The sequence below is a fragment of the Lepidochelys olivacea genome (assembly GCF_965140295.1).
Source record: "Lepidochelys olivacea isolate rLepOli2 genome assembly, chromosome: 19".
In the NCBI taxonomy this organism is placed as follows: domain Eukaryota; kingdom Metazoa; phylum Chordata; order Testudines; family Cheloniidae; genus Lepidochelys; species Lepidochelys olivacea.
This window is the reverse complement of record NC_140429.1, coordinates 7596226-7610729: the sequence shown is the minus strand read 5'-3', so window position 1 is coordinate 7610729 and position 14504 is coordinate 7596226. Positions and strand designations below refer to the sequence as shown.

The following is a 14504-nucleotide window of genomic DNA, read 5'->3' as shown; positions in this document are numbered from 1 at the left end:
TAACCGGAGTGGATAGTAACTCCCTGAAGGCTGCATCAGGTTCCTGCAGCTCCTCTTGGCTTCTGCTCTCGCTAGCTCTGTGGTTGGGAGTGTGAGGCAGCCTTTAGTTTCCTTTTGAAATGAAGGTGACTGGAATCTTAAATTAAAAGTTCTGAACATGCTGATTGTGCAATAAACCTCCCATACCTGGTCCTATAGCAAACAGTAGTAAAGCTGATCTTGCCCTGCAGGCAGTGGGTGTGGAAGGTTTGTAAGGGAGGGACTAAAAGAAGGTGTGTCTGTTTTGATGTGTACAGGAGACAGGAGTTGGGGTGGGGTGTTACAGACAGGGGCATGCATTAATGCTGCTAAGGTTCTCTGACAGCCTCTCATTATACACGTCATTCTTCTACTAGTACAACTCCCATAACACACAAGTGCAGGGCTAGCATCTGTAATTTTTTTTTTTTTTTAATTCTGATGGATATAAAGTACTTTCATTTTAAAACCAAGTCATTTTGCCGTGTATTAGCGAATCAGACCTTTCGTTATTTTTGTTTGTTAGTGAAACGGTTGGGTTACAACCATCTAAACCACAGATCACCGCACGTGCGTCCACCTATCCAGCAAACCCCGTCCCGGACACATCACAGCCAGGCTCTAGGTACCCCAGAATCTGCTCCGAAGTAGTAGTCCGGGGTACACACTTAAATCCATCTTCACTAAACAAGGACACGCCACCAGAGTAGATTGTGTCATAGAACAGGTCACCCAACTACCCCAGAAGAATCTGCTTCAGCACAGGGGGGAAAAACCCCACCCACTGTACAACTCTAGTTGTCCCTGCCACCCCACCCTGGAACCCATATGGGTACCATCAAACAGTTACAACCGAAACTTGATGGGGTCCACAGCCTGAAATAAATCTTTCACGAACACATTCTTCTGGCCTTCAAACAACCCTCTCCCCCTGCCCCAAAATCTCACCCAGCTCCTCATCACCAGGACACAGCAATTCAAAGCGGCACCAGACCCTGCCAGAACAACAGATGTGAAACCTGCAGACATATCTCCCCTGCTACGATGATCCATATCCCTCACCCCCAACACAACTTTCACGATCCAGGGGTCCTACACAAGCCTAACATGATGAAGGCTAAGATTTAGTCATGCATATTTTTAGTAAACGTCACGGACAGGTCACGGGCAATAAAGAAAAATTCACGGAAGCCTGTGACCTGTCCGTGACGTTTACTAAAAATACGTGACAAAATGATGAACTGTGGGGTCTCCATACCGTCTGTGGGGGGGGACCAGTTTGGAGCTGCGGGATCCCCGCACCTTGCATGGCTCAGAGCTGTGGGATCCCCTGCCACCCATGGCTCTAAGCTTCCAGGGGCCCTGCCGCCTGCAGCGGCCAGGAGTTGTGGGGTCCCCTGGCTGCCCACAGAAGGGCAGCGGAGGGACCCTGCAGGCAGCTCCCAAGCACTGGGGGCTCAAGTCATGGAGGTCTTTGGAAGTCACAGATTCCATGATATTTGCCTTCCTCTACGATGACAAAAATAGTAGCCTTAATCATGGCATATGGAGCACCTTGTCCAGCACATCAAATGCCCCCCCCACCACCACCACCACCTGGGTGAAACCAGACAGTTGAATGAATGTCACAGACAAAAAACACCCTGTCACCCATGGGCAAACTTTTTACAAAACAATCAATCCATAGCTGACCTCTCACAGAATCACAGGACTGGAAGGGACCTCGAGAGGTCGTCTAGTCCAGTCCCCTGTACTCATGGCAGGACTGAATATTATCTCCGTCATCATCCTGAAAGGAAACCTGTTCAAAACCTTCACAAGACCAGCCTGGGAACTTAAACTCATTACTCTGCTGGACACTAAAAACTATGGACTTAACAGAGACACTAGGTTGATGGCTTATTAGAATAATTTGTCACACACCTTACTGCAGAGGTCTCCAAACTGTGCGGCACACCTCCCTTAAGGGGACACAGAGGAACACTCAGGGGGGCCCAGGCCACCCCCCAGGGAGGTGCGGAGGGAGTGCCACCCAGCACCACCCCGTCCCCAACCTCGGCACCCAACTCTGACCTGGCTGCAGCTCTGTTTCCAGCCCTGCCCTGGCTCCCAACCTCAGCCTCCTTACTCCTGTCGGCATCCCGTCCCCCCAACACAGGACTCACGTCCCTGCTCCTGGAGCAGGGGGGCACATCCCTGAAAAGTTTGGGGACCACTGTCTCATGATAACCTTTAATCACCCACTTCATTTAAAGTGGTCTCTTATAGCACATGTGAACCCGTTGTGCTTAACAATCTGTCCCACCTTGTATGTAGCTGGGACACTCTGGTTGCCTTCTCCAGACCTGAGAAAGAGCTCTGCAAAGCTCAAAGGCTTGTCCCTTCTACCAATTGAAGTTGGCCCAATAAGAAATATGACCTCACCCACCTTGTCCATCTAAAACCAACTAATTCTCCCCACCCACATATTGAAGTGGACGAATCAACATGGGCCCGATCCTTCAAGTTATTCCACAATACGCAGAACTCTAAACAGAACAGTTTACAGGATCAGCAATTCATACAATTAACCCAATTCTTGGTCCAGGTGCACTTAATGCTGCCTCAGCAAGAGAGGAGGGACTAGATAAGAGAGGTCCCTTCCAGCCCTACATTTCTACTGATGCTATGAGAGATTCTCTCCTTCATATTTCCATACAGAGGCTAACTTTTCTAACCTGTGCAAATGTAACTGCTTGCACGGAAATGCATGCCCCGTTGTACATCTAATGGACGGCAAATAAAGAAGTGTAACTGCCCATGAGAGCACCAAATTACCCAATGTTCATGTACTACCAGGATAACGGCACAAGCAAATCAGGCAGCCAAATTAATGCAAATCTGCCCTCGGAAGCATTTAGTTAATGAGAAGTTGAATTTTTACCAGCAAGGCTGGAATTGGCGTAGGGGGCAGGTGGAGAGATTGGCACCTACCCCAAGCTGCCATCTTGTTCTCCAGAATCTGAGCTTTAGTTTTCTTTTTAAAGTGTCTAGCCTGGTTACAAAGAAAACCTTCACAATGTGAATCGAGTGTAACCAAGAGAGCAACTTCTGCCCGAGTCTGCAGAGAGCCTGAAACAATAGCTTGGAAAGGCGCAAGCTGCCCTCATTGCCCTCAGGGAGGCGATAACCCACATGCCCAATGCTGAGGCTTTAACCATTTCACTCCTGATGGAGCACATAAGAAAAAGACAGGCAGGAGAGAAAATCTGCACAATCTACTCATTTTGCTGTCTCAGGTTAGTGGAACTTATTTTGTGAGTGGGAGAGTTCCTTTGCCTTTTTGTCTCCAATTCAAGCCTTCTTTCCCACAGAGTATATTTTAATTTTTAAATGGTTCTCTCCAGGACTGTCTTTCTGCCAGCATTCAGCAGTAGGCACTAAACAATATATATTGCCATTGCTAAAGCACCTGGGTGCCTTACATCATTTATAGATAGCAACAAGACGCACCCGAATGCTAAGAGGGCAACAAAAATGTCCTACAATTAATCAGCCTAGACGGATTTGCCTGGTACTGTCTTGAAGCATGCAGAGCAGCTGGCTCTGATGGACTGAGCAGGTAACATTACAGTAGCGTGAGCACCTCAGTCCTTTACGTATTAATCCGTCAGGTAGGGAACTACTCTAACCTCCATTGTACAGATGGGAAACCGAAGCAAAGCAAGGCTAAGTGACTTTCCCAAGATCACATTGGAAGTCTATGGTGGAGCAGGAACTGAACCCTGGTCTCCAGCTTTCAGCCTAACCACTGGGCCACCCTTCCTCTAAGATGCCCATCCCTTCCCCTTCACTGCTGAAGACTCCAGGCCTGGGGAGTTGATTCTGACAGCAGTGCCTGGCCTTTCCTGGCACTGATTTCAGCACTAGCTTGAATGGAATTGTGCGGGGTGTGTTTCAGGTTGCGCAGAAGAAGAAAGCAGCCCTCAGATGCTCCACAGACATCAGGTATCTTTGCAAGGCAGCTTTCCCCCCCGCCCTTCTCGCTGTTACATGCCATTGGATGCAGTCCGGTGCATACAAAGGCCGAAAATGAGCCCTTGTTCCTGAGAAGTATCTCCAAGCCAGGGATTCAAGCCATGCCTGGGATCTCTGAGGGCCAAGTCATCTCTGAATCAGGCCCGTCGACCATCATCTGCAACGCTCTGTTCCACGCTAAGTAACTTGGGTCAGAGTAATGTTCTCGAGGGGCCCTTCCCTCCCTCTGTTCCTCAGAACTCCTTTGTATTAAAGCATCATAGATAAAATAAATAAATGTCTTGAGAAAGCTCAGCCCAGGCTGGGGAGCTTTCAGCATTACTTAAAGAGGGAAGATGACTAGTGTCAAAGGCAGGACAAAGCCAGACAGCTCTTGCTCTCTCTCCATTTGCACATCTCGTTAGAGAGCGTTCAGGGCGTAATGGGGGCCCAGGTCCTCAAAGGTATTTAAGCTCCTAATGCCCACTGATTTCAATGGAAGTTAGGACGCTAAATACGTTTGAGGGCCATCTAGTCCAGCCCCTTGCGCTGAGGCAGGACCAAATAAACCTAGACCTTCCCGGATAGGAAAGTGTACAACCTGGTCTCAAAAACCTCCAGTAGTGGGATTCCACAACCTCCCTTGGAAGTCTATTCCAGAGCTTAACTATCCTTATATTGTAGTTAGAAAGTTTTTCCCGTTATCTAACCTAGATCTCCCTAGCTGCGGATTAAGCCCATTAATTCTCGTCCTACCTTCAGTGGACATGGAGAGCCACCATCCTCTTTATAACAGCCCTTAACATGCTTGAAGACTGCTCACCAGGGCGGAATAGAGCAGGATAATTACCTCCTGTGTCTTGCATACAACACTCCTGTTATTACACCCCAGAAAGATATTAGCCTTTTTCACAGCGACATCACAGTCTTGGCTCCGATTCAATTTGTGATTCAGTCTAACACCCAGATCCTTTTCAGCGGTAGCCAGTTAGTTTCCATTTTGTAATTGTGCATTTGATTTTTCTTTCCTCAGTGAAGTACTTTGCACTTATCTTTATCGAATTTCATCTTCTTGATTTCAGACCAGTTCTCCAGTTTGTCAAGGACGTTTGGAATTCTAATCCTGTCATCCAAAATGCTAGCAATCCCTCCCCGCTTGATATCAGCCACAGATTTCATAAGCATACTCTCCATTCTATCTAAGTCATTAAAGAAAATACTGAAAAACAGCAGACCCAGGAGTGACCCTGTGGGACCCCACTAGATACATCCTCCCAGTTTGACAGCAAGCCATTGGTAACTACTCTTTGAGTACGGTCTTTCAACCAGTTTTGCACCCACCTTATAGTAATTTCATCTAGACCACATTTCCCTAGTTTTCTTATGAGAATGTCATGTAGGACTGTGCCCAAAGCCTTACTAAAAATTAAGATATATCACATCTACCACTTCTGCTCCCTCTCCCCATCCACTAGGCCAATAGGAAATTAGGTTGGTTTGCCATGGTTTGTTCTTGACAAATCCATGTTGGATATTACTTATAACCCTATTATCCTTTAAGACTTGTGCCCACTTACATCAGGGCAGATCTGGCCCTGTATTTTGAAGTCAGTTCTGATAAGGGTGAATTACTAATAAACTGCTGCTGAAAATTAGGTGATTTTATCATCATAGTCCGCTTCCACGATGCACAGACGCTGTCATGTATTGGAACAGATCTGAACCTGAATCCATCCTGCATCATCAGACATTACTCAGGGCACAAAAGGCCCTGGCTATCCTGGGCCAATCCTTGCACATCCTCTATGTTGTTACGTCCCGCAAGTGTTCCCTCTCTGGGTACGTCTACAATAAAAAAAAAACCCACAGCACCAAGTCTCAGCGCCTGGGTCAGTTAACTTGGGCACAGGCTGCGGGGCTAAAAATTACAGTGTCACATTCAAGCTTGGGCTAGACCCTCTCCCCTCGCAGGGTCTCGAGTCAGGATGTCTACACCGCAACTTTGAGCCCCGCAGTCCGAGCCCAAGTCAGCTGACCTGGGCCGGTGGCAGCTGTGCCATGGCCCTTTTATTGCCATGTAGACGGCCTCTCTGAGCACTGTTCGACAGAGGAATTCTTTCAGCGGCCTCTTTTACATGTTCCTCCTCCAGCTGCTTAATGGCAGGCCTGCCACAGCAGACACTCAGTCTTCACTCTTAATGCACGTCCCCAATATTTCCACCTCCTTTTCTGCTGGATACATTTGGAGCTCAAGGGTTGCTGAACTTGCCGACCGAAAGTCAGCATTTGTTATAAATCCATTCCATTTAATAGCCAGCCTTTCCCCAAGGCCGTTGCTTTTGAAGGCATTTGTCGCCGTTGGTGGCTTTCCACCTTTCCACATGGAATATCAGGGTTGCAGGGGACCTCAGGAGGTCATAGAATATAGAATCATAGAATATCAGGGTTGGAAGGAACCTCAGGAGGTCATCTAGTCCAACCCCCTGCTCAAAGCAGGGCAAATCCCCAATTTTTGCCCCCATCCCTAAATGGCCCCCTCAAGGATTGAACTCACAACCCTGGGTTTAGTAGGCCAATGCTCAACATCCACATGTTAAGGTGGAAATCACTCTTGGCTTACAGTTTCACAACTGGTCTTTAAACTGGAGAGCATAGAAGAGACGAACCTGCTTAGACTCACCCAGGCCTGTCCCCAGCAGGGACCAAGTTACAGCCGAATTTGGGCCAAACAGGCATTTGCCGTGCTAGTTTCTCCCCCTCCACATCCCACCCCATTTTAGCAGGCTTCTCACTCAGGCTAACAACAATGTATTTATTTCCGGGACCACTGTGATACCTTTTGACACTGAAATAGAGTCTACACCATAGGAGGCCCTCTGACCCACGGGCCACCACAAGTCACTTGTGAAGTCAGCTTTATAAACAGGGGATAGCATCTGGAAGTACCGGCCAGCCTCCTAAAGGCTTTGTCTCACAAGGATGCTGACCAAGAGCCACATCTGTGTATAGGATACCAGCAAGCTTCTGGTAGAACTACTAGAATTAGCCAGCTCTTTATGTAGCTCTACAATAAAGCTGAGAGGTTTCCATTAGTCGCGAGGTTTGGTCTGTGGGGTTTAGGATGAAGTTAAATTTAGTAGCGAGGTTTCTGCTCCTGGGGAAGATCTGGTGCGTGGAGAGAGCAGCCCGGTACGGGAGGTGAAGCACATAGCAATAGTACACAAGTAACAAAGTGTACGGTTGTCGCAAGGATGCATCGTGGAACCTCCCCAGACCGACACAGCCGCATGGATTCAAATTATTTGTGTGTCCTAAACTCACACAGCGGCAGCCCTGCTAGATTTATGGACAGTAAAAGTGTAACCCTGGCAGAATAATGTCATTCTATCATCTCGCGAGTTTAGCCAGGCTACCTGCTGCTGCTTTTGTGATGCCACCCAGCCATGTTTTGCCTCCTGCATGCCTGGACACAGGCACACAGAACCGTTCAGGACCCTTGGCTAATGGGATCTGAGTGAGTTCTAGTAGGTTTAAATTAGTTTTAAGTTATACACCAGTCTAACAGTAAATAACCCTACCAGGTTATTATTGTGTTTCCCTGTGGGGTGCTGAGAATAAAGTTTTAGGATCACAGGAATTGTCAGATTGGATCAGACTCAAGATCCATTTAGTCCAGCTAATTCAGAGGAAGGTTCAAAAACCCGGCAGCAGGCAGATGTGGTGCAATCTGCCCCCCTCCCCCCACCACACACACACACACACACTAGGTCTCACCCTGATCTGCAACAGGGATTGGCTTATGTCCTGATGCATTAGGTTTAATATGCCTTCCACAAAATTTGTTTCAATTAATTATGATGATAACACTGGATCTTCCTATTATTCAGATGAAGGTCTAATTCCATTTTGTTAAACTTCTGGCCTCATTGACTTCCTGTGGCAATGAGTTCCAGAGTCTAATTGTTCTTGTCAGGTATTATATAGCACTTTTCATCAGAAGGGCTCAACGCACTTGACAAAAGGAGGGTCATGATCATTGTTCCCATTTCACAGATGGGGAAACTGAGGCACAACAAAGGGACGTGACTTGCCCAAGGTCACCCAGCAGGCCAGCGATGAGCCAGGAAGAGACATATCTTTCCAATCCAGTGCTCTAGCCATTAGGCCATATATTAGATCTAGCACATTGCAGAGTCATGTAAGACTGGAAGCAGTCAACAGGCCCTTCATATCTACGACGGTTTGAGGACAAAGCTGTCATCTCCACATTACATCACCTTTGATATCACAAGTATCCAGAGGCTTAACAGACTACAGAGTAACCGGCAAGTAAGTCCATGCAAATCATCATAAACCAGACCTCATGTGAGGAAATAGCCAGGAGAGAAGCATTGTTAGCTTAGCTTGAAATAAAGGGACAGAAATCCACCCGCAATCTGGGACAACAGGGAAACACTGGCCTTTAGAAACCGGGCCCCAAGCTAAAGGTTGAGAGGTGGGTCCAACACAGATGAGAAGTAACAGGTGTCAGGCATTTGGGGGGTGGGGCTGTGCGGGGGCATAAGTGTCAGAAAAATAATTTGAAGGCACCCAACTTTGAAGGGAGGGAAATTAGAACAATGGGCGGGGGGGGGGGGAATGACAGAAAAGAGCCAGACCAATCAGCCAGGAGACCCGGCACCAATTTCAAGGCAATCTGAGGATTTTAGAGCCCCAAGGAGAGTTGTGATTTAAAGGCAAAGCTGCTCTAAAAACCTTAACCCCTGTATGGTAGAACTGCCCGTGCGCTGGGGTGAAGAAAGCCCTGCAATCAGACAGCTGCTCGGGGGCATTTGGATACAGCCAGAGGGTGGCTGTTCCCTCTCAGAGGTGCGCTGGGAATTCCCCGGGGGAAGTTCTGTGCTATCCAGGGGCTCAGGCCAGGCCAGAGGCTCCCAATGGTCCCCACTGGCCTGGGAACCGGTGAATCTAGTACCTGGAGCCTGTGGGTGGACCGAGACGAGGTGAAGAAAGTCCCCTGAGCAAATGGGGGCAGGTGCCCAAGCCCGGGCAGGCCCCACCCGCCCTCCGGGGTCCTTGTCTCTCCAGCCGCTTGGGCGCTCAGCACTTACCCATGTTGACAAAGCTCATGACCGTGTCCGCCCGGCTGATGACTCTTCCCAAAGGAGGCGCCTGGATGCTCAAGCTGGTCAGCACGGGCCGGGAGACCCCCCGGCCCCAGCCCACCTGATCTTCCTCTTCGTCCTCCTCCTCCTCCCTGGCCATGGCGTGGTAAAGGTCCAGCATGAAGAGGGGAGCGGAGGAGGGCAGCTTGCCCCCGGCGGAGGCCTTGGGTCGGGGTCTGCCCGGCAGCCCGAGGATGGACAGGATCTCCCGCTGCATCTCCCGCTTCTCCCGGCCGCTTAGCCGGCGCTGCAGGAAGCTGGAGGCATGGAGATGGCTCCGGAGGAAGCTGCTGTTACCCAGGTCACACAAGAGCCCCAGGAGCCAGAGCAGAGCCCCGCAGAGCAGCCGCATCGCCTCTGCCGGCCGGGGCCGTGCGCTCCGCTCCCGGGGGCGCACGGGCTCACCAGCTGCCCATTGGCCGGCGCGCGTGGGAACGGGCGGCCGGGGCTTGGGATGGGTCGTGGCCAGGCAAGCGCCAGGTGCGGGGCCTTGCGGGAGCCTCCTCTCCGAAGGCGGAAGCTGGAAAACGGAGCCAAGCCGCAGCAGCGCCTGGCTCAGGCTCTCCCCGCCGGGCCCGGGACGCGGAGCTGCCGCGGAGTCATTCAGCCCGCCCGGGGGAGCCCCGGCCAGCGAGGCGTCGACAGCAGGCGGGCACCCCTCTGCCCTGGGGCTTTACGCGGGGAGCTGTTGCTGGGTGTGCGCTTTAACCATCGCCAGCGCCCGGAGCACGTGTTTGTACAGCAAAACCCTCGGCCCGCCCCCGGGCTAAAGGGGCCCCCGGCCGGGCGGCTGAGCGCAAGCGGAGGCGAGCTGGGCTAGCTCAGGGCGCAGCTCTCCAAACACCTGGGGAGGAGCGCGCCTGGCGCGCTGGAAACACCGAGCGAGGTGGCGCCCCGCAGCGCTCCCTCCCAGCCCAGCACCCCCGGGCTCCGCTCGGCCGCTGCCCTCCTCCTGCCTCCCACGGGTTGGCTCTTGCGCTGGCCGCGCAGCTGTGCGGGATTTTCATCCCCCTCCCCCGCGAGAAGGGGCGCCCAGAGAGGAGGGCTGCCGGGAGGCCAGCGGTTCTGCGGGCGCAGCGCTGGGCCCCGCCGAGCGAGCAGCGAGGGGCTGGCCCTGACCCCGGCCCCGGCCCCAGTCTTTCGTCCACGGCAATCGGGGTTTCCAGCGAAACGCTGAGCCTCAGGGGCCAGTGCTCCGTGATCCGGCTTTCCCTGCGGCACAGGGCCCTGCTTCCCACCAAGGCAGCCGTGTCGGGACGGGGACGACAAAAGCCCATTTTGACCCCAGAACGTCTCTGCTCTGCCACCCCCTCCAGCCCCGCTCTGCTGCCGGCATGGCAATAAGCCCCACCCCGCGAAGGGGGGCTTTCCTGGGCCGGTCGGTCCGGGGTGAAGGTGGGCTGGGTGGGCTGGTATCCACTGCCCTCTCCTGGCTCGGCTCTTAACTGGGACACTTCGCCCTCCTGCCTGGAACGGGGGCTAGAGTCCCAGGTGATGCTGAGCGGAGACGTGTCTCTTATACCGACCTGCTACTGAAAGGGAGAGGCTGGGTGGGTCTGGACAATCTGCACAGCAGACAGGGAGGTAGGCAAACGTTTCTCCAGCACCAGTTTCTTACAAAAATGCAGATTTCGAGCATACATTCATGCCCTCTCCCCTCCCTTTTAAAATCGAACCTGCTGTTCCCACGGTTTCCAAACGAAACATTTCAATTTTTTATTCAAAAGCGGCTTGTTTAAAATTTTACTTTTTATTTAAAACTTAAAAACCTCAGAACCAAAACGAAACAGTTCAGTGGAGGTGGAAATGAAGCTTGGCTCCTCCTGAACCAACTTAACAACAACTGGTGTGCTGAGTTTTGGGTTGACCCAAAACAAAACTTATTTATTAGTGCAAGCCACCAAACGGAGAGGGGGAAATAGGGTTTGCTCAGGTCTATGTAGAATGTCATTCCCAAAGGCGAGAAAATGTGTAAATGAGACTCCACCCTATAGGCAATACTGTACTTTTCAATTCTACCAGTGGGTTAGCCTAGGAGGAGTTCCTGGGAACCACTGGATTTCCATCCACGAATGTGTTTGGTTTACAATGCCCACACAGGACAATCTGAAATGATGGGGTGCAAGAACAGTGTTCAACAAGTGAAAACTGGAGTGTAGACTAGTGTTCAACAAGTGAAAACTGGATATATTCAAGATCAGAATCCATGGGCGTCTTAGCAAAGATAAGCACATTTTGAAATGAACTGCAGGCCCATTTTACAGCCTGGGTCTGCTGCAGTGACCTTTGCTTAAAGAAAGAGCTTTTAAAAATGTGTCACTACACGGGGGCAGGTGCTAGTGACAAGTACTGCTCAATGCAACCACAATCAGTAGTCAAGAGACAACATTTAAGACCCTAATAATTTCAGATCACCCCATGTTTAAAAAACATTGCTTTGCTTGGAGGAGCGCTGACTCTCAGGAATGCAGAACTGTTTATGCTGTTGCACGGTGGTTAGGTACCTGAAGGGACCGAGACAGACACCAAATGTAGTTCTGAAAACAGGAAACTTGCAAAGCCATACCCGGTTCAGCTTGTATTGCATCAAGCCCATTGGCAACACTTCAACAGCAACATTGAGGAAGCTAGGCTTTGAAGGGACAATGCTAGTACATCGTCTGTGACGCGTGTGTATCACAGACACTTCAAAATGGATTTGTTACATAGATTAGAGGGTTAAGAGGAACTTGACCAGAAGAATTCTGCTCAGCAGCTGCAGACTTGTGTAGTCTAATGTACATTTTTACACACACTGACATCTGAAAAGCAGGTCCCCAAGGGTTGAATTTAGGGAATTATCAAGTTTTCTGACATCGATAGCCAAATGTATTAATATTTTACAGGGCCCATAAGCGTGCTCGGTGCCTCTCCGCTAACACTGAGCCACAACCCTGCCTCGGGGGCTTGCAATATAAATGATGGACCTGAGATTATACTTCAGATGAGAATGTCACTTTCATTAGGAAGCACATAGGTTACAGATACCACAGCGGATGTAGCAAACAACTTTGATGCAGATACGCTGAGTGTACAGTGAGCTCGGGGGGGAGGAGGGGGGAGGATTTTGGAGTTCTCAGATATTCTCTTGAAAGAATTCACTTTAATTTTTTCCTTCAATGCATTTTCCCCCTTATATGATAAACCTTTCATGCAATCTTTCTGAGGCACAACACAGCACAGATTTACATTCAGGTAGACAGTCAATACATTCAAATACAAATAAAACAGCCATAGCTGTGGGAAGGAGAGTTGCAGTAAACAGAATGGCTCACGGAGTAGAATGCGTAGTCATTAGAGACAGGCCCTTCCAGGAAGGTTCAGGAATCAAGAGTTCCTTGTTCCTGTTTAGCTTAACCCAATTTGAAAACGGGTTCAAATAAACAGGAACAAGTCACTTTTATTCCAGATTGAATGCCCGCACCTGGAATTAGTCAAGAATAGCTACTGCACTTTAAATTTACACCCTAGCTTAATCTAAAACCACTTTCATGCAGAGACAAGCCCTTGAAATGAGATTTGACTCAAGGAAACAAATTAGCCTGAAGCAGGGGGCTGGGGGCAGATGTTAAAGGCAGCATTCACCACTTGTGACGAGGAGAGAGAAGGAAGGAATCTGGTATTTGCGCACCACGTAACAGGAGCATTAGAGATACGTTCGGAGAAATATTGCCCTTTCTCCTTGCCTGCTAAATCCAGGGAAGGCCTTGAAGACTTTTGGACTAGATTCCGTAGGAGAGGAAGCCAGGGAAGACTTGTGGGAAATAGGAGCAGCAAATTATACTATACTGAGCTCAAGAAACAAGCCAGTGTCTTGGAAAGTAGGAATTACTGGCATTGGGAGACTTCAGCATGAAGATACAATGGGGTGAGACAGGGTTAAAAGAAGTGAAAAGAGTTTTGAGTTGAGTGCACCTAAGCTCCTGCCACTAAGGGTAAATCCGGAATTGGGGGTGGGGTGGGAATCAAGTTTGGGATGAAGATGGTTTGGTTACTAGAGACAGATTTACCCCTGGCATTAGTTAATGCCCAGGCTTGTAAGCAGCCACACGATCAGCTGCTGTGCACCTTACAAGCCAGGTGCACCACGTTCTCACTCCCCGCAGTGCAGACATAGGAAGAGGGAATGTGATAGGAAGGGGGGGGGGAACTTGGGTTTTCCAAGTCAACTAGATCTAGATTTTAGTGCCTTGCTCCCCTAGGGCTAGTACTGACTTTACACAGCTTGGGCTAGAGGGACTTGAAAACCCAGTACATCCCACAGCAGGATACAAATTGCATTAATTTCCCTGGTCCCATGCAGCAGTATGGACGAGCTGGACTCTTGGCAATGACAGGCACCTTAAGACAACACCTTGCTTTACTTCCAATAGTACAGCCACATGCAGCTTTTAAACTGGAGCAAGGTTTGGCTGGATCAGCTGTATAACCTTAGATTGCTCCCCGCTGTTCTTGTGCTTTGCAAGCCAATTTCCCCCTGAGCTTTCACTTTCTATGGCTCACATTATTCACCTCCGTCTTTAACGACTGCACGTTCTTATGTATTGCTCCACTGTGGAACCGACCACTTATCTCTCCCCAGACAGTCCATCGTTACATCATACAGAAGATTATATTAGCATGCTTCCCTGGGATACACATGTAAAAAAAGGGAAAGAAACTAATAAGGATAGGAAAAGGAACTAATAAGGATCTCAAGACCATATTTTGCAAAGTAATTAAATAACCCAAACCATCAAACATCTCCCTACCTGGCAAGCAAGCAGCTCATTCCTCTTAAGTGTGGACCTTGCAGCAGTTATCCAGACCCTTGGTAGCTCCATGCTAAATTAGTGCAATACACTTCACCTGGAGTTCACCCAGAAACTCTTGGCAGCATGGAGCACAGCTGCTTGCTTTCTGAGTGGTGGAGGATGGTGTGAATTCATAACCTACACAAGTCTCTGCACCGATTTCTATTCACTTGATACCACTCAGTGGGTTGAGTGATTGTTAGAGTCCTGATGTCTTATGCAATAGTTATTGGAGAATCCACCACAGCACGTGGTTTGATTGTGAAATGCCGAGATGGCAAAGGAATAGGAAGCATAGGAATGAAAGAGCGGTGAACCATACATTCTAAGCAGGTCTCCCACATGTGCTCTCAAAGGCAACTTTTGCTGTCTTATAGATGCATTCAAAATACATTTTTATCCAGCCATGCTGCTTTTGCCTTGTAAGAAAACGCTGAAGCTTGAATACGTATGTTTATAAAGCTCGCACTGTGGAATAAAACACGAAGCAAGA

At 49.5% G+C, this 14504-nt stretch overlaps 1 protein-coding gene across 2 annotated transcripts in view; it reads right to left on the bottom strand.

Moving 5' to 3' along the window:
• Positions 1-9577, bottom strand: part of LOC311533081 (bone morphogenetic protein 8A-like) — a 44102-nt gene extending 34525 nt beyond the window's left edge. For both annotated transcript variants that reach the window (XM_084652182.1, XM_084652181.1), the window contains exon 1: positions 9126-9577. In XM_084652182.1, coding sequence (XP_084508308.1) covers positions 9126-9531 — 406 coding nt within the window. In that variant the 5' untranslated portion in view covers positions 9532-9577. The remainder of the gene's footprint in view (positions 1-9125) is intronic.
• Positions 9578-14504: the final 4927 nt, after the last annotated feature.